The sequence below is a fragment of the Pecten maximus genome, chromosome 15 (assembly GCF_902652985.1).
Source record: "Pecten maximus chromosome 15, xPecMax1.1, whole genome shotgun sequence".
NCBI classification, from domain to species: domain Eukaryota; kingdom Metazoa; phylum Mollusca; class Bivalvia; order Pectinida; family Pectinidae; genus Pecten; species Pecten maximus.
Genome location: NC_047029.1, coordinates 37,787,533 through 37,813,757, shown reverse-complemented (window position 1 = coordinate 37,813,757; position 26,225 = coordinate 37,787,533). Strand labels below are relative to the sequence as shown.

Sequence of the window (26,225 nt, the reverse complement as noted above, 5' to 3'; positions counted from 1 at the left end):
TTAGATATTAACAGTTAACTGTGTTAGGACTATATATTGTATTTAGATATTAACAGTTAACTGTGTTAGGACTATATATTGTATTTAGATATTAACAGTTAACTGTGTTAGGACTATATATTGTATTTAGATATTAACAGTTTACTGTGTTAGGACTATATATTGTATTTAGATATTAACAGTTAACTGTGTTAGGACTATATATTGTATTTAGATATTAACAGTTACTGTGTTAGGACTATATATTGTATTTATATATTAACAGTTAACTGTGTTAGGACTATATATTGTATTTAGATATTAACAGTTACTGTGTTAGGACTATATATTGTATTTAGATATTAACAGTTAACTGTGTTAGGACTATATATTGTATTTAGATATTAACAGTTAACTGTGTTAGGACTATATATTGTATTTAGATATTAACAGTTAACTGTGTTAGGACTATATATTGTATTTAGATATTAACAGTTAACTGTGTTAGGACTATATATTGTATTTAGATATTAACAGTTAACTGTGTTAGGACTATATATTGTATTTAGATATTAACAGTTAACTGTGTTAGGACTATATATTGTATTTAGATATTAACAGTTAACTGTGTTAGGACTATATATTGTATTTATATATTAACAGTTAACTGTGTTAGGACTATATATTGTATTTAGATATTAACAGTTTACTGTGTTAGGACTATATATTGTATTTAGATATTAACAGTTAACTGTGTTAGGACTATATATTGTATTTAGATATTAACAGTTAACTGTGTTAGGACTATATATTGTATTTATATAATAACAGTGTACTGTGTTAGGACTATATATTGTATTTAGATATTAACAGTTAACTGTGTTAGGACTATATATTGTATTTAGATATTAACAGTTAACTGTGTTAGGACTATATATTGTATTTAGATATTAACAGTTAACTGTGTTAGGACTATATATTGTATTTAGATATTAACAGTTAACTGTGTTAGGACTATATATTGTATTTAGATATTAACAGTTAACTGTGTTAGGGCTATATATTGTATTTAGATAATAACAGTTTACTGTGTTAGGACTATATATTGTATTTAGATATTAACAGTTAACGGTGTTAGGACTATATATTGTATTTAGATATTAACAGTTAACTGTGTTAGGACTATATATTGTATTTAATATATAAACAGTTAACTGTGTTAGGACTATATATTGTATTTAGATATTAACAGTTAACTGTGTTAGGACTATATATTGTATTTATATATTAACAGTTAACTGTGTTAGGACTATATATTGTATTTAGATATTAACAGTTAACTGTGTTAGGACTATATATTGTATTTAGATATTAACAGTTAACTGTGTAAGGACTATATATTGTATTTAGATATTAACAGTTAACTGTGTTAGGACTATATATTGTATTTATATATTAACAGTTAACTGTGTTAGGACTATATATTGTATTTAGATATTAACAGTTTACTGTGTTAGGACCATATATTGTATTTAGATATTAACAGTTAACTGTGTTAGGACTATATATTGTATTTATATATTAACAGTTAACTGTGTTAGGACTATATATTGTATTTAGATATTAACAGTTTACTGTGTTAGGACTATATATTGTATTTAGATATTAACAGTTTACCGTGTTAGGACTATATATTGTATTTAGATATTAACAGTTTACTTTGTTAGGACTATGTATTGTATTTAGATATTAACAGTTAACTGTGTTAGGACTATATATTGTATTTATATATTAACAGTTTACTTTGTTAGGACTATATATTGTATTTATATATTAACATTTAACTGTGTTAGGACTATATATTGTATTTATATATTAACCGTTTACTGTGTTAGGACTATATATTGTATTTAGATATTAACATTTAACTGTGTTAGGACTATATATTGTATTTATATATTAACCGTTTACTGTGTTAGGACTATATATTGTATTTATATATTAACAGTTTACTGTGTTAGGACTATATATTGTATTTAGATATTAACAGTTTACTTTGTTAGGACTATGTATTGTATTTAGATATTAACAGTTAACTGTGTTAGGACTATATATTGTATTTCGATATAAACAGTTAACTGTGTTAGGACTATATATTGTATTTAGATATTTAACGTTAACTGTGTTAGGACTATATATTATATTTATATATTAACAGTTTACTGTGTTAGGTCTATATATTGTATTTAGATATTAACAGTTAACTGTGTTAGGACTATATATTGTATTTAGATATTAACAGTGAACTGTGTTAGGACTATATATTGTATTTAGATATTAACAGTTAACTGTGTTAGGACTATATATTGTATTTATATATTAAACGTTAACTGTGTTAGGACTATATATTGTATTTAGATATGAACAGTTTACTGTGTTACGACTATATATTGTATTTATATATTAACAGTTAACTCTGTTAGGACTATATATTGTTTTTATATATTAACAGTTAACTGTGTTAGGACTATATATTGTATTTAGATATTAACAGTTTACTGTGTTAGGACTATATATTGTATTTAGATATTAACAGTTAACTGTGTTAGGACTATATATTGTATTTATATATTAACAGTTTACTGTGTTAGGACTATATATTGTATTTAGATATTAACAGTTTACTGTGTTAGGACTATATATTGTATTTAGATATTAACAGTTAACTGTGTTAGGACTATATATTGTATTTAGATATTAACAGTTTACTGTGTTAGGACTATATATTGTATTTAGATATTAACAGTTTACCGTGTTAGGACTATATATTGTATTTAGATATTAACAGTTTACTTTGTTAGGACTATGTATTGTATTTAGATATTAACAGTTAACTGTGTTAGGACTATATATTGTATTTATATATTAACAGTTTACTTTGTTAGGACTATATATTGTATTTATATATTAACACTTAACTGTGTTAGGACTATATATTGTATTTATATATTAACCGTTTACTGTGTTAGGACTATATATTGTATTTAGATATTAACATTTAACTGTGTTAGGACTATATATTGTATTTATATATTAACATTTAACTGTGTTAGGACTATATATTGTATTAATATATTAACCGTTTAATGTGTTAGGACTATATATTGTATTTAGATATTAACAGTTAACTGTGTTAGGACTATATATTGTATTTATATATTAACAGTTTACTGTGTTAGGACTATATATTGTATTTAGATATTAACAGTTAACTGTGTTAGGACTATATATTGTATTTATATATTAACAGTTAACTGTGTTAGGACTATATATTGTATTTAGATATTAACAGTTTACTGTGTTAGGACTATATATTGTATTTAGATATTAACAGTTTACTTTGTTAGGACTATGTATTGTATTTAGATATTAACAGTTAACTGTGTTAGGACTATATATTGTATTTAGATATTAACAGTTTACTGTGTTAGGACTATATATTGTATTTAGATATTAACAGTTAACTGTGTTAGGACTATATATTGTATTTCGATATAAACAGTTAACTGTGTTAGGACTATATATTGTATTTATATATTAACAGTTTACTGTATTAGGACTATATATTGTATTGATATATTAACAGTTAACTGTGTTAGGACTATATATTGTATTTATATATTAACAGTTAACTGTGTTAGGACTATATATTGTATTTAGATATTAAACGTTAACTGTGTTAGGACTATATATTGTATTTAGATATTAAACGTTAACTGTGTTAGGACTATATATTGTATTTAGATATTAACAGTTTACTGTGTTAGGACTATATATTGTATTTATATATTAACAGTTTACTGTGTTAGGACTATATATTGTATTTATATATTAACCGTTTACTGTGTTAGGACTATATATTGTATTTAGATATTAACAGTTAACTGTGTTAGGACTATATATTGTATTTAGATATTAACAGTTAACAGTGTTAGGACTATATATTGTATTTAGATATTAAACGTTAACTGTGTTAGGACTATATATTGTATTTATATATTAACAGTTTACTGTATTAGGACTATATATTGTATTTATATATTAACAGTTAACTGTGTTAGGACTATATATTGTATTTAGATATTAACAGTTAACTGTGTTAGGACTATATATTGTATTTATATATTAACAGTTAACTGTGTTAGGACTATATATTGTATTTAGATATTAAACGTTAACTTTGTAAGGACTATATATTGTATTTAGATATTAACAGTTAACTGTGTTAGGACTATATATTGTATTTATACATTAACAGTTAACTGTGTTAGGACTATATATTGTATTTAGATATTAACAGTTGACTGTGTTAGGACTATATATTGTATTTAGATATTAACAGTTTACTTTGTTATGACTATGTATTGTATTTAGATATTAACAGTTAATTGTGTTAGGACTATATATTGTATTTCGATATAAACAGTTAACTGTGTTAGGACTATATATTGTATTTAGATATTTAACGTTAACTGTGTTAGAACTATATATTATATTTATATATTAACAGTTTACTGTGTTAGGACTATATATTGTATTTAGATATTAACAGTTAACTGTGTTAGGACTATATATTGTATTTAGATATTAACAGTGAACTGTGTTAGGACTATATATTGTATTTAGATATTAACAGTTAACTGTGTTAGGACTATATATTGTATTTATATATTAAACGTTAACTGTGTTAGGACTATATATTGTATTTAGATATGAACAGTTTACTGTGTTAGGACTATATATTGTATTTATATATTAACAGTTAACTGTGTTAGGACTATATATTGTTTTTATATATTAACAGTTAACTGTGTTAGGACTATATATTGTATTTAGATATTAACAGTTTACTGTGTTAGGACTATATATTGTATTTAGATATTAACAGTTTACCGTGTTAGGACTATATATTGTTTTTAGATATTAACAGTTTACTTTGTTAGGACTATGTATTGTATTTAGATATTAACAGTTAACTGTGTTAGGACTATATATTGTATTTATATATTAACAGTTTACTTTGTTAGGACTATATATTGTATTTATATATTAACATTTAACTGTGTTAGGACTATATATTGTATTTATATATTAACCGTTTACTGTGTTAGGACTATATATTGTATTTAGATATTAACATTTAACTGTGTTAGGACTATATATTGTATTTAAATATTAACATTTAACTGTGTTAGGACTATATATTGTATTTATATATTAACCGTTTAATGTGTTAGGACTATATATTGTATTTAGATATTAACAGTTAACTGTGTTAGGACTATATATTGTATTTATATATTAACAGTTTACTGTGTTAGGACTATATATTGTATTTAGATATTAACAGTTAACTGTGTTAGGACTATATATTGTATTTATATATTAACAGTTAACTGTGTTAGGACTATATACTGTATTTAGATATTAACAGTTTACTGTGTTAGGACTATATATTGTATTTAGATATTAACAGTTTACTTTGTTAGGACTATGTATTGTATTTAGATATTAACAGTTAACTGTGTTAGGACTATATATTGTATTTAGATATTAACAGTTTACTTTGTTAGGACTATATATTGTATTTATATATTAACAGTTAACTGTGTTAGGACTATATATTGTATTTATATATTAACAGTTTACTGTGTTAGGACTATATATTGTATTTATATATTAACATTTAACTGTGTTAGGACTATATATTGTATTTATATATTAACCGTTTACTGTGTTAGGACTATATATTGTATTTAGATATTAAACGTTAACTGTGTTAGGACTATATATTGTATTTATATATTAACAGTTCACTGTGTTAGGACTATATATTGTATTTAGATATTAAACGCTTACTGTGTCAGGACTATATATTGTATTTAGATATTAACAGTTAACTGTGTTAGGACTATATATATTGTTTTAGATATTAACAGTTAACTGTGTTAGGACTATATATTGTATTTAGATATTAACAGTTAACTGTGTTAGGACTATATATTGTATTTAGATATTAACAGTTAACTGTGTTAGGACTATATATTGTATTTATATATTAAACGTTAACTGTGTTAGGACTATATATTGTATTTATATATTAACAGTTTACTGTGTTAGGACTATATATGTTGCTTAGATATTAACAGTTTACTGTATTAGGACTATATATTGTATTTAGATATTAACAGTTTACTGTGTTAGAACTATATATTGTATTTAGATATTAAACGTTAACTGTGTTAGGACTATATATTGTATTTAGATATTAACAGTTAACTGTGTTAGGACTATATATTGTATTTAGATATTAACAGTTAACTGTGTTAGGACTATATATTGTATTTAGATATTTAACGTTAACTGTGTTAGGACTATATATATATTGTATTTAGATATTAACAGTTAACTGTGTTAGGACTATATATTGTATTTAGATATTAAACGTTAACTGTGTTAGGACTATATATATTGTTTAGATATTAACAGTTAACTGTGTTAGGACTACATATTGTATTTAGATATTAACAGTTAACTGTGTTAGGACTATATATTGTATTTAGATATTAACAGTTAACTGTGTTAGGACTATATATATTTTTTAGATATTAACAGTTAACTGTGTTAGGACTATATATTGTATTTAGATATTAACAGTTAACTGTGTTAGGACTATATATATTTTTTAGATATTAACAGTTAACTGTGTTAGGACTATATATTGTATTTAGATATTAACAGTTAACTGTGTTAGGACTATATATTGTATTTATATATTAACAGTTAACTGTGTTAGGACTATATATTGCATTTAGATATTAACAGTTAACTGTGTTAGGACTATATATTATATTTAGATATTAACAGTTAACTGTGTTAGGACTATATATTGTATTTAGATATTAAACGTTAACTGTGTTAGGACTATATATTGTATTTAGATATTTAACGTTAACTGTGTTAGGACTATATATTGTATTTAGATATTAACAGTTTACTGTGTTAGGACTATATATTGTATTTAGATATTAACAATTTACTGTGTTAGGACTATATATTGTATTTAGATATTTAACGTTAACTGTGTTAGGACTATATATTGTATTTATATATTAACAGTTAACTGTGTTAGGACTATATATTGTATTTAGATATTAACAGTTAACTGTGTTAGGACTATATATTGTATTTAGATATTAAACGCTAACTGTGTTATGACTATATATTCTATTTAGATATTAACAGTTAACTGTGTTAGGACTATATATTGTATTTAGATATTAAACGCTAACTGTGTTATGACTATATATTGTATTTAGATATTAACAGTTTACTGTGTTAGGACTATATATTGTATTTAGGTATTTAACGCTAACTGTGTTAGGACTATATATTGTATTTAGATATTAACAGTTAACTGTGTTAGGACGATATATTGTATTTATATATTAACAGTTAACTGTGTTAGGACTATATATTGTATTTAGATATTAACAGTTAACTGTGTTAGGACGATATATTGTATTTATATATTAACAGTTAACTGTGTTAGGACTATATATTGTATTTATATATTAACAGTTTACTGTGTTAGGACTATATATTGTATTTAGATATTAACAGTTAACTGTGTTAGGACTATATATTGTATTTAGATATTAACAGTTAACTGTGTTAGGACTATATATTGTATTTAGATATTAACAGTTTACTGTGTTAGGACTATATATTGTATTTAGATATTAACAGTTAACTGTGTTAGGACTATATATTGTATTTATATATTAACAGTTTACTGTGTTAGGACTATATATTGTATTTAGATATTAACAGTTAACTGTGTTAGGACTATATATTGTATTTAGATATTAACGTTAACTGTGTTAGGACTATATATTGTATTTAGATATTAACAGTTAACTGTGTTAGGACTATATATTGTATTTAGATATTAACAGTTTACTGCGTTAGGACTATATATTGTATTTAGATATTAACAGTTTACTGTGTTGGGACTATATATTGTATTTAGATATTAACAGTTTACTGTGTTAGGACTATATATTGTATTTAGATATTAACAGTTTACTGTGTTAGGACTATATATTGTATTTAGATATTAACAGTTTACTTTGTTAGGACTATGTATTGTATTTAGATATTAACAGTTAACTGTGTTAGGACTATATATTGTATTTAGATATTAACAGTTAACTGTGTTAGGACTATATATTGTATTTAGATATTAACAATTAACTGTGTAAGGACTATATATTGTATTTAGATATTAACAGTTAACTGTGTTAGGACTATATATTGTATTTATATATTAACAGTTAACTGTGTTAGGACTATATATTGTATTTAGATATTAACAGTTAACTGTGTTAGGACTATATATTGTATTTAGATATTAACAGTTAACTGTGTTAGGACTATATATTGTATTTAGATATTAACAGTTTACTGTGTTAGGACTATATATTGTATTTAGATATTAACAGTTTACTTTGTTAGGACTATGTATTGTATTTAGATATTAACAGTTTACTGTGTTAGGACTATATATTGTATTTAGATATTAACAGTTTACTTTGTTAGGACTATGTATTGTATTTAGATATTAACAGTTAACTGTGTTAGGACTATATATTGTATTTAGATATTAACAGTTTACTGTGTTAGGACTATATAGTGTATTTAGATATCAAAAGTTTACTGTGTTAGGACTATATATTGTATTTAGATATTAACAGTTAACTGTGTTAGGACTATATATTGTATTTAGATATTAACAGTTAACTGTGTTATGACTATATATTGTATTTAGATATTAACAGTTAACTGTGTTAGGACTATATATTGTATTTAGATATTAACAGTTTACTGTGTTATGACTATATATTGTATTTAGATATTAACAGTTAACTGTGTTAGGACTATATATTGTATTTATATATTAACAGTTAACTGTGTTAGGACTATATATTGTATTTATATATTAAACGTTAACTGTGTTAGGACTATATATTGTATTTATATATTAAACGTTAACTGTGTTAGGACTATATATTGTATTTAGATATTAACAGTTAACTGTGTTAGGACTATATATTGTATTTATATATTAACAGTTAACTGTGTTAGGACTATATATTGTATTTAGATATTAACAGTTAACTGTGTTAGGACTATATATTGTATTTAGATATTAACAGTTAACTGTGTTAGGACTATATATTGTATTTAGATATTAACAGTTAACTGTGTTAGGACTATATATTGTATTGAGATATTAACAGTTAACTGTGTTAGGACTATATATTGTATTTAGATATTAACAGTTAACTGTGTTAGGACTATATATTGTATTTAGATATTAACAGTTAACTGTGTTAGGACTATATATTGTATTTATATATTAACAGTTAACTGTGTTAGGACTATATATTGTATTTAGATATTAACAGTTAACTGTGTTAGGACTATATATTGTATTTATATATTAACAGTTTACTGTGTTAGGACTATATATTGTATTTATATATTAACAGTTTACTGTGTTAGGACTATATATTGTATTTAGATATTAACAGTTTACTGTGTTAGGACTATATATTGTATTTAGATATTAACAGTTACTGTGTTAGGACTATATATTGTATTTATATATTAACAGTTTACTGTGTTAGGACTATATATTGTATTTAGATATTAACAGTTAACTGTGTTAGGACTATATATTGTATTTAGATATTAACAGTTTACTGTGTTAGGACTATATATTGTATTTAGATATTAACAGTTAACTGTGTTAGGACTATATATTGTATTTAGATATTAACAGTTAACTGTGTTAGGACTATATATTGTATTTAGATATTAACAGTTAACTGTATTAGGACTATATATTGTATTTAGATATTAACAGTTTACTGTGTTAGGACTATATATTGTGTTTAGATATTAACAGTTAACTGTGTTAGGACTATATATTGTATTTATATATTAACAGTTAACTGTGTTAGGACTATATATTGTATTTATATATTAACAGTTAACTGTGTTCGGACTCTATATTGTATTCAGATATTAACAGTTAACTGTGTTAGGACTATATATTGTATTTATATATTAACAGTTAACTGTGTTAGGACTATATATTGTATTTAGATATTGACACTTAACTGTGTTAGGACTATATATTGTATTTAGATATTAACAGTTTACTGTGTTATGACTATATATTGTATTTAGATATTAACAGTTAACTGTGTTATGACTATATATTGTATTTAGATATTAACATTTAAGTGTGTTAGGACTATATATTGTATTTAGATATTAACAGTTTACTGTGTTAGGACTATATATTGTATTTAGATATTAACATTTAACTGTGTTAGGACTATATATTGTATTTATATATTAACATTTAACTGTGTTAGGACTATATATTGTATTTAGATATTAACAGTTTACTGTGTTAGGACGATATATTGTATTTATATATTAACAGTTTACTGTGTTAGGACTATATATTGTATTTATATATTAACAGTTTACTGTGTTAGGACTATATATTGTATTTAGATATTAACAGTTAACTGTGTTAGGACTATATATTGTATTTAGATATTAACAGTTTACTGTGTTAGGACTATATATTGTATTTAGATATTAACAGTTAACTGTGTTAGGACTATATATTGTATTTAGATATTAACAGTTAACTGTGTTAGGACTATATATTGTATTTAGATATTAACAGTTAACTGTATTAGGACTATATATTGTATTTAGATATTAACAGTTTACTGTGTTAGGACTATATATTGTGTTTAGATATTAACAGTTAACTGTGTTAGGACTATATATTGTATTTATATATTAACAGTTAACTGTGTTAGGACTATATATTGTATTTATATATTAACAGTTAACTGTGTTAGGACTATATATTGTATTTATATATTAAACGTTAACTGTGTTAGGACTATATATTGTATTTATATATTAAACGTTAACTGTGTTAGGACTATATATTGTATTTAGATATTAACAGTTTACTGTGTTAGGACTATATATTGTATTTATATATTAACATTTAACTGTGTTAGGACTATATATTGTATTTAGATATTAACAGTTAACTGTGTTAGGACTATATATTGTATTTATATATTAACAGTTAACTGTGTTAGGACTATATATTGTATTTATATATTAACAGTTAACTGTGTTAGGACTATATATTGTATTGATATATTAAACGTTAACTGTGTTAGGACTATATATTGTATTTATATATTAAACGTTAACTGTGTTAGGACTATATATTGTATTTAGATATTAACAGTTTACTGTGTTAGGACTATATATTGTATTTATATATTAACATTTAACTGTGTTAGGACTATATATTGTATTTAGATATTAACAGTTTACTGTGTTAGGACTATATATTGTATTTAGATATTAACAGTTAACTGTGTTAGGACTATATATTGTATTTAGATATTAACAGTTAACTGTGTTAGGACTATATATTGTATTTAGATATTTACAGTTAACTGTGTTAGGACTATATATCGTATTTAGATATTAACAGTTAACTGTGTTAGGACTATATATTGTATTTAGATATTAACAGTTAACTGTATTAGGACTATATATTGTATTTAGATATTAACAGTTTACTGTGTTAGGACTATATATTGTGTTTAGATATTAACAGTTAACTGTGTTAGGACTATATATTGTATTTATATATTAACAGTTAACTGTGTTAGGACTATATATTGTATTTATATATTAACAGTTAACTGTGTTAGGACTATATATTGTATTTATATATTAACGTTAACTGTGTTAGGACTATATATTGTATTTATATATTAAACGTTAACTGTGTTAGGACTATATATTGTATTTATATATTAACAGTTAACTGTGTTAGGACTATATATTGTATTTAGATATTAACAGTTTACTGTGTTAGGACTATATATTATATTTAGATATGAACAGTTAACTGTGTTGGGACTATATATTGTATTTAGATATTAACAGTTTACTGTGTTAGGACTATATATTGTATTTATATATTAACAGTTTACTGTGTTAGGACTATATATTGTATTTAGATATTAACAGTTAACTGTGTTAGGACTATATATTGTATTTATATATTAACAGTTAACTGCGTTAGGACTATATATTGTATTTAGATATTAACAGTTAACTGTGTTAGGACTATATATTGTATTTAGATATTAACAGTTAACTGTGTTAGGACTATATATTGTATTTATATATTAACAGTTAACTGTGTTAGGACTATATATTGTATTTAGATATTAAACGTTAACTGTGTTAGGACTATATATTGTATTTAGATATTTAACGTTAACTGTGTTATGACTATATATTGTATTTATATATTATACGTTAACTGTGTTAGGACTATATATTGTATTTAGATATTAACAGTTAACTGTATTTGGACTATATATTGTATTTATATATTAACAGTTAACTGTGTTAGGACTATATATTGTATTTAGATATTAACATTTTACTGTGTTAGGACTATATATTGTATTTAGATATTAACAGTTTACTATACATTGCCTTATGATGTACTGTCTCCATTGTTTATAACAGTTGAGTGTCAATCACATGTCTTCAACATACGGGTCAAAGTCACCGTATATTTACTTGACACATAAAAAGGTCAATGATAATAAAGGTAATAGTCGTTTGATATTTCAAACTTTCGTGGCGTTACTGTAAGGGTGTAACCAAAATAATTATTGTCGCAAAAACGGGCTATAATTGTTTTCTAAAATGTATAGGATCTGACTATATTTCCTCACAAAAATATCGCCCGTTTCAATTGATAACTATATAATATGTAATGGAATGACCTGAAATATTATACGAGAAATGCGATTGATGTTCGAAATAAAAATGTAGGTAAATAAGTATTATCAGTACGATAATAAAGAGTTGGCGAATTTTGAGAGTTGTTGGAGAGTTTGAAAATTACGATCGTATATTTGAATTGATTAATTCAACTTGTAAGATGTTTCCCTGAAAGCTGGACATAATTGTTCAGGTGATGAATATCGAAGATCCTATGACTTGATCAAAAAACTAAGAGGTATATATTTTTGTAATTGTATTCATTGTCATTACTAGCAAAAACTGAACGACTTGAATATATCAAGCTAAACGCTGTTATATGGATACAAAATAATCAACAAAATGTATTTCGAAATGGCAGTAATGTTAAATAAACCGAAAAGGAGTTTGTTGTATTGTGTATATTTCAATGGAGGGAGGAAAGTCACTCTTATATATCAGAATTAGGGAGGGGGACGGGTGTCAAACGGACACAATCCTAGTGATTTGAGACGCGGGCTGTATGTTATATTAGGCAAGCAGTGTTTTTGTTGTGGTTTTTCCTTTTTTTTTTTTAATCGGACCAGGTAGATAAAAGAGCCCTATCACAACCCATGGAATTAACAGACTTACAATCAGGACGCGAGTATCAGTTCTGTGGAGGATGTCAGCAAGGAGAGGTTTATTTCCTGAGATAGAACCGTTCAACTCCGGGAGACTGAAGGCTTCTGAAATCCATGAAATCTATTACGAACAATATAGGAATAAGAAAGGAAATCCTGTTCTATCCCTGTACGTTACAATGTAACCGTTCAACAAATCTATCTACAATACCTTATGTTTTTTTGTTTGAAGAAAATAAAGAAATTTGATCAGCAAAAAAAATCCGATTGGAGATATAAATAACTATTAATTGGGTAACATAAACACAGATTTGAATAAAATTATTTTTCATATCTTATAATCACTTTTTCAGTAATGCACCGTTTTATGCACACTATTAGTATGTAACATTGTACGTGAATTTTATGTGAAATGTTCATTGATTTCTTTTTTTATGATCATTTATCAAACAAATCCAAACTGTATTTGATAGTCAGCTCAACAACAATCGAGGTTTGTCATTCTAACATATGGTCAGTTTTTTTCCATATTGCATTTCTAGTGCACATTAGGTCTGTGACGATAAGGAGGTTCAAAGGTTATATAGGTCGTCAAGGTCATCATCGGTTGTTAGCTTATACAACAGTCGTATAGCTCTAAACGCTCAATCGATTGGGTAGTTATTGTTCTACACATAAGATACATTACAGTTAGATCCTTATATTTGATTTTACTCATTTTATTATCTATTTTCAATATGCTTACAATCTAGCAACACAGATACATGCTATGGCCATTAATTGTTGCTTTCCTTAAATCTGTCAATATTCCTTGACATCCTTACAACACAGCGTTATGTCCCCAAAGGTCATATGTCAAATAAGTTTGAATATCATAACACTGCAGTTTTAGTGTCAATATGAGTATATAAGTCGTTGGAGATCACAAGCCAAATTGGTTGATAATTTACGTCAATGAGGTAATTATTTTCATTTTTATATCTTAGTGTAAAGTTGTTTTCAAGGTCAGCACAAAGGCATCCAATGTCACAGGTTGAATGGGTCATCTACTCATAATTAATGAGTTATATTTTGCTATAACATACCTAATTTCACTGTATAGGTGTGCCAAAGTCATTTGTATATTTTCTAGCATTGTATAGCTGTGCCAAATGTCTTATGTATCGATCATCAAAAGTCAAATTAGTCAATCAATGAGGTACAATTCCCGTTTGTATATTTTATAACAATTTAAAGATATGCCAAATGTCACAAAATGTCATAGGTTAGTGTTACGCAATCGGTCACCAATTTTCATAGGTTAAAGATATGCCAAAGGAAACAAATTGTCATAGGTTAAAAACGTGCCAAGATATGCAAAAGGACACCAACTATCATAGGTTAAAGATATACCAAACGTCACCAATTGTCATAGGTTAAAGATATGCCAAAGGTCACCAAATGTCTTGGTTAAAGATATGCCAAAGGTCACCAAATGTCATAGGTTAAAGATATGCCATCGGTCACCAGTTGTCATAGGTTAAAGATATGCCAAAGGTCACCAAATGTCTTGGTTAAAGATATGCCCAAGGTCACCAAATGTCATAGGTTAAAGCATCAAAGTAAATATGAGAACGAATTATAAACAAAAACATATTTTTTCATTGCAGTAACATTTGCTATACTTCTTGTCAAAGGCTAAAAGTCCATTTGGTCAAATAATATCGGCGTGCTTATCAAGCTGGCAAATATGATTACTGCGAAGGTTTATAAAGTGTATATATAGTTATACAGCTAGTATTGATAGTCCTTGTCTAAAGCTCCTAGCTGATGTTTTAAATTAAACGCTGCAGGAAACTTTAAGTTACATTGTCAGCGCTGAGGGTCCCTGTCTGAGGAACCTAGCTGCAATCTGAACATAGGTACACAGATACAATTAAGCTAAACTCGTTATAACTAACCCAAATGTTATCCATTTCTTCAACACCATTAGGGGAACCTTTTCACATAACTAAATAATGTTCGAATCCAGAGTTATCTTTCCTACAAACAAATATGTTACATTGCTTATCAAGTGATAGCATGCAACAACTCTTTTTTTCAGAAATGTCGCTTGAACATTCATATTTAGTCATTACTATAAAGATAATAATATTCGAATTATAAGGAAAATGCATATTTTAAGTATGGCAGCCATGGCGGCCATCTTGACTTTTCAGTTAACTTGAAATAAACACATATTTGGTCAGTACCTGTTACTGGTGTTTCCAAGAAAGTTCCATCAATATCTGACAAGAAATAAATAAATATCCCGAAAATAAACCTTGAAATTAAAGTATTATATACATTTTTATAAGAAAAAAGCAAATAGATCCAGTCGGTAACTACATCTGTATTTAAATATAGTCCACTTGTCCTCTGACTATTCACCCTAACATCAGTACTCATATGACCCTGACTGGTCACCTTGACACGAGTCCCGTTATACAATCCTGCCCTGATTGTGTCTCCAGACACATCCGTCCTCATATGGCCCTGGCTGTAGGTGACCCTTGCTGTTGGTGTCCCCCTATACACCAGTGTTTATACGATCCTGACTGTTTGTGTCTATAGACGCCAGTACTCATATGATCCTGGCTGTTGGTGTCCCCTAGAGACCAGTAGTACTATGTTCCTGGCTGTTGGTGTCCCTTAGAGACCAGTACTCATATGATCCTGGCTGTTGGTGTCCCTTAGAGACCAGTACTCATATGGCCCTGGCTGTTGGTGTCCCCCTATACACCAGTGCTTATACGATCCTGACTGTTTGTGTCTATAGACGCCAGTACTCATATGATCCTGACTGTTGGTGTCCCTTAGAGACCAGCACTCATATGTTCCTGGCTTTGTTGTCCCCCTAGACACAAGTACTCATATGACCTGGCTGTTGGTGACCCCTAGAGACCAGTAGTAATATGTTCCTGGCTGTTGGTGACCCCTAGAGACCAGTACTCACATGATTCTGGCTTTGGTGTCCCCCTAGACACAAGTACTCATATGATCCTGGCTGTTGGTGACCCCTAGAGACCAGTACTCATATGATCCTGGCTGTTGGTGTCCCCTAGACACCAGTACTCATATGTTCCTGGCTTTGTTGTACCCCAAGACACCAGTACTCATATGATCCTGACTGTTTGTGTCTATAGACACCAGTACTCATATGATCCTGGCTGTTGGTGACCCCTAGACACAAGTACTCATACGATCCTGGCTGTTGGTGACTCCCTAGACACCAGTACTCATATGATCCTGGCTGTTGGTGTCCCTTAGAGACCAGTAGTACTATGTTCCTGGCTGTTGGTGTCCCTTAGAGACCAGTACTCATATGTTCCTGGCTTTGGTGTCCCTTAGAGACCAGTACTCATATGTTCCTGGCTTTGGTGTCCCCCTAGACACAAGTACTCATATGTTCCTGGCTGTTGGTGTCCCCTAGACACCAGTACTCATATGTTTCTGGCTTTGTTGTCCCCCTAGACACAAGTACTCATATGTTCCTGGCTTTGGTGTCCCCCTAGGCACCAGTACTCATATGATCCTGGCTGTTGGTGTCCCTTAGAGACCAGCACTCATATGTTCCTGGCTTTTTGTCCCCCTAGACACCAGTACTCATATGATCCTGGCTGTTGGTGTCCCTTAGAGACCAGTACTCATATGTTCCTGGCTTTTTGTCCCCCTAGACACCAGTACTCATATGATCCTTACTGTTGGAATGGCCCTAGACAAAAGTGCACATATGATCCTTACTGTTGGAATAGCCCTAGACAAAAGTGCACATATGATCCTTACTGTTGGAATGGCCCTAGACAAAAGTGCACATATGATCCTTACTGTTGGAATGGCCCTAGACAAAAGTGCACATATTATCCTGGCTGTTGCTGTCTACAGACACCAGTGCTCACAATTCATTATCCTGGCTGTTTGTGTCCCCCTAGACACCATTCCTTATATGATTCTGGCTGTTGATGTTCCTTAGACACCATTCTTCATATTCATGACACTTGCTGTTGATGTCTCTCTAAACACCATTCCTTATATGATTCTGGCTGTTGATGTCCCCTTGACACCATTCCTCATATGATTCTGGCTGTTGATGTCCCCTAGACACCAGTCTTCATATCCATGACCCGAGCTGTTGGTGTCTCTTTAGACATCTGTTCCTAGTTCTCAAATTCATCACCCAGACTGTTGGGATGACGTTAAACCCATTTTAAGCCAGTATAGACTCTCAAACTGTCTGCTTCACCAGATTTTACGTAAATAATAACTTTCATGTTTCATAGTGATACAAGGTCAACTGATGAAAACACGCTTGATAGGTAATCTTTTTACCCTTTCTTGCCTTACAATCTGAAAAAAAATCGACGTCGCTGCTTCTTTTAACATGTGCGCAGTAACCATGACCATAATTTGTTCATGCATTCATTCATGCATTCATTCCTGCATTCATTCATTTATATGTACATTCATTAATTCATGCATACATTTATCGATCTATTTATTTTCAAAACCGATTGTATATATACATATGTTGTAGTTAGATTGAACTGCTAGCAAATAGCCTAAATTATATACACTAAATAGACCTACACATCATTTATGTAGTTACACAATATTTATTTCTGGAGGTTTGTAATGATGTCAATATGTTCTTCAATCCTTAAGTCATGGAGGTCCTGGATCGGGCAGCGTTCCCCGGGAGAGGCGATTTTTCGATCCCGTGACTTACAGAATTATCTTGTTTGACCAGAGAGGCACCGGAAAGTCTACACCTGCTGCAGAACTACGAGTAAGCCTGCTAAAATCACGTAGAATGCGGCGCTCAGCCATCAAGGGAAGAGCTATTACAAGATCATTTTGGAATAGTGAATTGTGATCATGTCAGTCTGTAAAAATTACAAAATCAAGAAATGGTAATTTACAATTCTTCAATGTAACGTGGAGAGATAATACGGACGAACGAAATCAAATTTTAAATAAACCTCATCACTCTATATCTCTGACTTTCATTTAGGAATTCCACACATTTGGCCTTTTGCATCACTGACAAGACCTAAACGAACGGGGGCATGATGTTCCTAGACTGACGAGATCTGGAAGAACACAGTGGCAGTATAATGTCACCGTCATCACTGACAAGACCTAAACGAACGGGGGCATGATGTTCCTAGACTGACAAGACCTAAACGAACGGGGGCATGATGTCCCTAGACTGACGAGACCTAAACGAACGGGGGCATGATGTCCCTAGACTGACGAGACCTAAACGAACGGGGGCATGATGTCCCTAGACTGACGAGACCTAAACGAACGGGGGCATGATGTCCCTAGACTGACGAGACCTAAACGAACGGGGGCATGATGTCCCTAGACTGACGAGACCTAAACGAACGGGGGCATGATGTCCCTAGACTGACTAGACCTAAACGAACGGGGGCATGATGTTCCTAGACTGACGAGATCTGGAAGAACACAGTGGCAGTATAATGTCACCGTCATCACTGACAAGACCTAAACGAACGGGGGCATGATGTCCCTAGACTGACGAGACCTAAACGAACGGGGGCATGATGTCCCTAGACTGACGAGACCTAAACGAACGGGGGCATGATGTCCCTAGACTGACGAGACCTAAACGAACGGGGGCATGATGTCCCTAGACTGACGAGTTCTGGAAGAACACAGTGGCAGTATAATGTCACCGTCATCACTGACAAGACCTAAACGAACGGGGGCATGATGTCCCTAGACTGACGAGACCTAAACGAACGGGGGCATGATGTCCCTAGACTGACGAGACCTAAACGAACGGGGGCATGATGTCCCTAGACTGACGAGACCTAAACGAACGGGGGCATGATGTCCCTAGACTGACGAGACCTAAACGAACGGGGGCATGATGTCCCTAGACTGACGAGACCTAAACGAACGGGGGCATGATGTCCCTAGACTGACGAGACCTGGAAGAACAGTGGCAGTATAATGTCACTGTCATCGAGTTCTAGAAGGACAAAACGGTTGTTTGTTGTCAATAGCATCACTCACGATACCTAGAGTGACAAGATGGCTGTATGATGTCACATGCAACTCTGACGACGACTACAAGGACAAAACGGTTTTATGATAGTATTAGCATCATTGACGAGATCTAGAAGGACAAAACGGTTGTGTGATGCCACTAGAATATGTGACGAGATCTAGATGAACAAAATGGTTGTTTATCACTAGCATCACTGACGAGACCTAGCAGAACAAAACGGCTGTTAATATCACCAGTATTGTGAAGTTCTACAATATGTTTTAGCTCGATCTGTAACCCAATTTATATCCAAAGGTGCTACACATATCCGTACATTCCTTTTGACAGGAAAATACAACCTGGCACCTGGTAGAGGATATGGACCGTCTGAGAAAACACCTGGGGATCGACAAGTGGGTGTTGTTTGGGGGGAGTTGGGGGGCGACTCTCTCTCTCGCTTACGCCGAGACACATCCCAGTCGTGTAAAGGCTCTCATCCTGAGGGGTATCTTTGGCTTGACAAGGTAACCATACAGTATCAGCAATAAACCAGCAAGCTTTTAAATAAATTATCACACTGCATCACTACTACATTTATAGAAGCTATGAATGACTAAGCTTTACAGACAAGCATGACATAACACGCTGGTAAAGGCATCAAGTTCCATGCTTGTTTACATTTCCATCACCCAAACATTCATCACAGACGGAGTTATATTTGAGATACAAAACATGATTACATGAAGATCGGGATTTTTATGAAAACATTCAAATTACAGGGTGTTGCTGATTCTAAATGTTTGGCCAAAGAATGAAGCTATGAGTATTGTACAGCATGTTTGTGAATATCTTTTAAGTTTTGTAGTAGCATATGATTAACGTATGACTGATATATGATCTATATATTATTGACGTCACCTTAGGATGACAGTGTATGATTATATCCTGCCATTTGTTAAGATGTATCTTTTTACTTTTGATAATTCATAACTGAAAGAGGAAATATTGCATGAAATTAAACCGATTAATCATTGCAATATAGGTACTATAATAGCATAAGGGGATAGATACAAGGTCTATATTGTTCTCTTCATATCTCATATATCAAAACTGTGGGAAAAGGTTTTCAATTTATAACATTAAACTGTAATAATCATTATAATCATTCAAAAACACGTTGCTATTTCAATATAATGACTTGTTTAATTAGAAAGCACACTTAACAAGAACAGATTTGGTGAGAAGTCATTATGTTTGCATGCAAATTATCAAACATCATCACAATTTAAAAAAAAACTATTTCAATATCAATATAGAACTTAAAGATCTTAATTTAAGGGTGTACAATATCTTACCATAATACAACCTTTTCTGCAGAAGGGAAATGCTTTGGTCTAACCAGGACGGGGCCAATTATATATTTCCAGATGCTTGGGAGGAATTCCTGGCTCCAATACCGGAGGTAAGCAAGCGTACGTTTACCTTCTTTCAAAGTCCTCCGAACATTATATTGTGTGTTTAATTTCTGTTTGTATCGCAGTGCAACCTGAAGATAGATTTTGTAGTTTTCATACATTAAATGCGTCCATTCATCTTTTTATAGTATATCTTATAAATGCCGATGTCATTTGGTAGAACTGTATCATATGTGCCATCACATTAATTAAGAGGTTGTAAGTGGGATTTTTAATAAAATCCATCATCATGTTTGAAATGCAACAGTACTAATCTAATTGCATCTGATAATTTTTTTTCTGAACTATTATTACTTTCTTCAGCAAATCCAAATTGAGTCGATGCTATTGTATACACACGAGAGTTGGTCAAACAATATGCCATGCATGTGACACTTCTTTCATAGTGGAAAATAATAAAATGTTCCGATTTCAAGCACATTCGTGATAACTACTTATAACTACTACACTCATCACAAAGTTCACATAATATATTCGTTATATAAAATGATGCATATGTTTTATTTCTTTAACCCTCTTTTTTTTATCATATCATGATCTAAATAAACAATACGAACGTTTTTTTAATGCAAATAAAATAATAACATTTTGTTTGGCCCAGAGCTGTCGATGGGCAGTAAAACCTAAACAAACAAATATATACACATCAATAATGAAAGACTATAGACACACTCCCTATTCTGATAAAATAGGCATTCAAACCTCTTCACCATACGAACAGAGGAAAGAAATATTTGTATTCGTCGCTTTCACGGAGGAATAGATATTTGTTGTGTAACAAAGCACATGATAATTTTTTATTTAATTCACTGCCTCCGCTAGGGATCGAACCCGGGACCTCTGGCTTACTAGTCTTACGCTCAACCGATCGAGCTAAAGAGAAGATCTCTCTAGCCGAGCGGTATATTGCGGCTAGTATTTACCAGGGTTACATACTCCCCCTCCAGGAAAGAACTCGTCCTCGAGTTTCCAGGAGTAACAGCGATTCTTGTGGAGCAATCCTGAGTATTTTCCCCAGGGTCCCTACATGGGCGCCAATGTAACAGAGCACATGATAAATTTTAATTTAAATCACTTCCTCCACTAGGGATCGAACCCGGGACCTCTGGCTTACTAGTCTTACGCTCAACCGATTGAGCTAAAGAGAAGATCTCTCTAGCCGAGCGGTATATTGCGGCTAGTATTTACCAGGGTTACAGTTGTATATCATCATTTGCATTTATCAGGTCGAAAGGGTCGACTTGATGAGTGCATACTTCAGATGTCTGACGGGTGACGATGAGGAAAAGATGATCCAGGCAGGCAGGGCCTGGAATAAATGGAAGCTAGTCACGTGCAACATGAATATTACTGATGATATGATAAAGGAGGCTGAGGAAGAAAAGCAACCGTATCTCTATCCAAGGATTGAAACGTAAGATAAATTACATTACGCTATTGTGTAGCTATAACTTTCTTACATTTTACATCGATAATATATACGTCTGTTTCATAGTAAAAAAAACTAAAAAGTATGTATATTTACTAGAAAAAATATGTAAGACCTGAAAACCTCTAATTTTGAAAACAGTGTCAGTTACCTTGCGTTAGGTGACCAACAAATATACGAGATGGCTATGGAAAAGACTAGTTGGCTACTCTTGAAAGCGTGTATCAATAGCAAAATTTGGTTGTCAAATTGGTTCTCTTGCTCGACCATTTTGTTGGGTAGTATCATCTGTGATTAGTGATTAACAGATCTAGTGATACTGACTTTCTGATATGCCAAATGTCCCAACTTGTGTCGCAGTTTGCACAAAAAAAGGTTGTGACGCTTTCTTTGGACGGGTCATCATCCTTGTTAACCTGTCAATCTGTTTTTCGATATACAGATAAGAAATTAAAAGCACCACCACGATCTGCTCGATATGTTAATGTATGTTTGTGGATTAAAATTAGCTTGAGGAATTAACTCGATTGCGATAGCATAAACGTTTACACTCAAAGGTTTTGTTATTTCTAGTTATTACCTTGTACATGGAGGATGGCTGAAGACAGACGATCAACTTCTTAAAGATGTGGAGAAAGTTCGTCATATCCCAGGAACAATTATCCATGGCCGCTATGATGTCCTTTGTCCCATGGAAACAGCATGAGCAATTCATAAGGTATGCAGTTCCCTATATTGTTTTGCGCTTGAAAGGCTGTTAAAGAGTTACGACACGGTCAGGAAAAAATAAACTGATATTCATGAATATTGATATGAGTGATCTTTGTGCCACCATTTGCTTTATTGCAAATAAATACTACCTCTTTCCATGCTAATATCTCGATAACTAAACCTTTTTGTTAAGAAACCTTACTTTTTTGCAGACATAAATTACTATAAATTTGATTATAGAAGCGTACGAGTCAAACATGCCTCCTGATCTACATCTGTATCAGCGCTCACAGCGAGAATGACTCCTATAAACGGTACTAAAACGTACAAAGTATGTCTGATGTTCAATTGGAAATCTTTTTCTTTGAAGATAGCGATGTATGAGCGTTTCACAACCAATTAACTTCCATTCTATATACAGTCAAACCTGCTCTAACGGCCACCTTGAAAAAACGGCCACCTCCGTTAAGCGGCCAGTCTGTGGTCCGCCCGATGGAAAACACTATATAATGAACAATAAATAAGCGGTCACCTGTCTAACGCGGCCAAACGGCCACAAAAAAACTGCCCCGAGTTGTTGTATTGTCCTGTATAAAGCGGCCATTTTGTCCGGAAGTAGACATCCGCAATGATCACATGACTAGGTATTTTTATCAAATTCATCAAAACTTTTATCTTTGTTGGTTTTCATTTCAAAATACACTGTACATGGTATATTGTTATCAATATCAATAAGTGCAATATCATAATGTGATAAATTGAAACTGTTGAAAAAAGAATTTGGCAACAGGCCGTCCCTGGCCAACCTGGTTTAAGCAGCCACCTGTCTTTAGCAGCCACCTGTCTTAAGCAGCCAATATCTGGCGGTCCCTTGGGTGGCCGCTTAATACAGGTTTGACTGTAACTGTAATAGCTGTGATATAATTCCTCCCTAAACAAAGTTCAATATTTGAACAAGTTTTAACTCCGGGACTTAAAGAACTCCATACCATGTACAATCATTTTGCTAGTGTGAAGGAATGGACCTGCTGTAAATTCGTCATCGTGAAAGGCGCTTTCTGTTGGGCCAGGGTTATTCAACTAAGATACTCAAACTTCCATTCTCACCATTATCTTGAAATATATATCATGACAATCATTGAAGACAGATGATCAGTTATTTGATTGGCGTCTGGTCAATAACTGGTCAATAATTTTGTGGATGATTAAAGGGGTCAAAATGGTCTTCGTGTTTACCTTGTCATATTCCAGATTAGCTGTGAGTGAACGTCGATTCCTTCTATGTCTCCTGATACAATTTTTTTTTTTTTTTTTTTTTTTTTTTTAATAAGTTTTCGTCATTCAGTGTTTCCCTATAAACCCATCCTCACACAGGCCTATATTTTAAATGTAACTGTTCCCTTACTTTTAATTTTCCATATCCTGTGTGTATCATCCCTGCTTACCCATACTATGGCGTTTATATGTCCCGGTATAGTCGGAAAAAACCGTTTTCGTTTACAGTCCGGTTTGTTTACATTCGTTTTCTTTGCTTTTCACAAAGTATACCTACTAAGAGAAGAGAATGCTCTGTGGTGTTTGTTTATTTTGAATAAAACTTAGAATGAATGATCTGACTATATATAAATGCAGCACTTTGGAATCCCTAACGATCTTATTGAAAATACAGACCTTTCTTACGGTGGGCAGTAATACAAAAATGAGCTCCTTGCTTACATACATTGTATGGCACATGTTATTTTATTTTCCGTGTATTTTGATTATTTCGGTATATTAATAGAAAAAAAAAATTTCTCTATCGGGTCAAAAGGTTGACAAAGAAGCTGATATTTCCACGCCTTAAATTTGTTCTTTGTTTTACAGAAATGGCCTGAAGCCGATTTCCACGTGGTACCAGACGGTCACCATTCTTCGAGGCATCCGACCATGTTACACCAATTGATTGAGACCACGGAAAAGTACAAAACCCTTTGACCTCACTATGTCTTATCATTTACTATGTTTTCTCGTTTTTTAATCAATTTATCTCTCGATAAGATACCAAACAAACGCTTTGTAATAAATATAGTAATTTTAATAAAAATATTATGTTATGCCGACAGTACAAAATAAGATACTTGAGGTTGGATTATATTATAGCGCAAGTTTTAGAATTGTCGATTTCGCTACCTGAATAGCATATTTGCAATTTCATTTTGCAAACGGCATGCTCTTTGACAAGCCTGTAGGATTCAAAAGGTTTTATTCTGTCGCTCGAACTCAATACTGCAATACATCAGCAAATCGTTTTTCCGTGACAAACTTATTAGTGAGCAAATAAAGATCAACTTTTATCATTAGTTTTTGTGATTTGTCCATAACACTTTGGTGTTCGGCAAATGCACAATATAAGTGAAATTGAAGTCCAGTAGGAGCTGAACCCAGACTAGCGCTCCACTAAATAATTGATCCTACATACTTGTAGATAGGAAGGGTATTTTATCAGAGAGATACCTGATTTTCGACAGAATAATGTAACTGACATCCTGACTGTTTTCAAGAGTATTGTACAGTTCCTTGATATTACTGAGGATATTTGTTCGATAATAGCATGGATAACAATTACTTCTGCGCCCAACAACAGATTTATATCAAAATCACCTTGCACTGATAATCATGAAACGCATGGCTGGTTATGAGTGATTATTATTGCATGTCATACATACATGTACGATCATCATCTCAAGACATACATACGATATGTATGGATATTATCATCGCATGTCATTTATACGATACGCATAGGTGATTTATTATCGCGTCATACATACAAAACGGTGGCTGATTATCATCGCATGTCATATATATACGATACGCATGGGTAGTTATCATCGCAGAATAGCTGTGCTATAGTTGTATTACAAATACTTGTATTGCCACTCAGTACCATACGTTGCAGTTAACATTTTTCTTTTACAAACATTGAGCTAAGGAAAATTAAAAGCAAATTAAGATGAAAAGCAATGAAC

At 30.9% G+C, this 26,225-nt stretch overlaps 1 protein-coding gene across 1 annotated transcript in view; it reads left to right on the top strand.

Annotated features, from left to right (window-relative positions):
- Positions 1-25,550, top strand: part of LOC117343626 (probable proline iminopeptidase) — a 45,400-nt gene extending 19,850 nt beyond the window's left edge. The window contains exons 2-8 of the mRNA XM_033906066.1: positions 13,533-13,737; positions 18,249-18,372; positions 19,951-20,126; positions 20,980-21,064; positions 22,304-22,491; positions 23,080-23,224; positions 25,081-25,550. Coding sequence (XP_033761957.1) covers positions 13,610-13,737; positions 18,249-18,372; positions 19,951-20,126; positions 20,980-21,064; positions 22,304-22,491; positions 23,080-23,212 — 834 coding nt within the window. The 5' untranslated portion in view covers positions 13,533-13,609 and the 3' untranslated portion in view covers positions 23,213-23,224; positions 25,081-25,550. The remainder of the gene's footprint in view (positions 1-13,532; positions 13,738-18,248; positions 18,373-19,950; positions 20,127-20,979; positions 21,065-22,303; positions 22,492-23,079; positions 23,225-25,080) is intronic.
- The last annotated feature ends 675 nt before the right edge of the window (positions 25,551-26,225 follow it).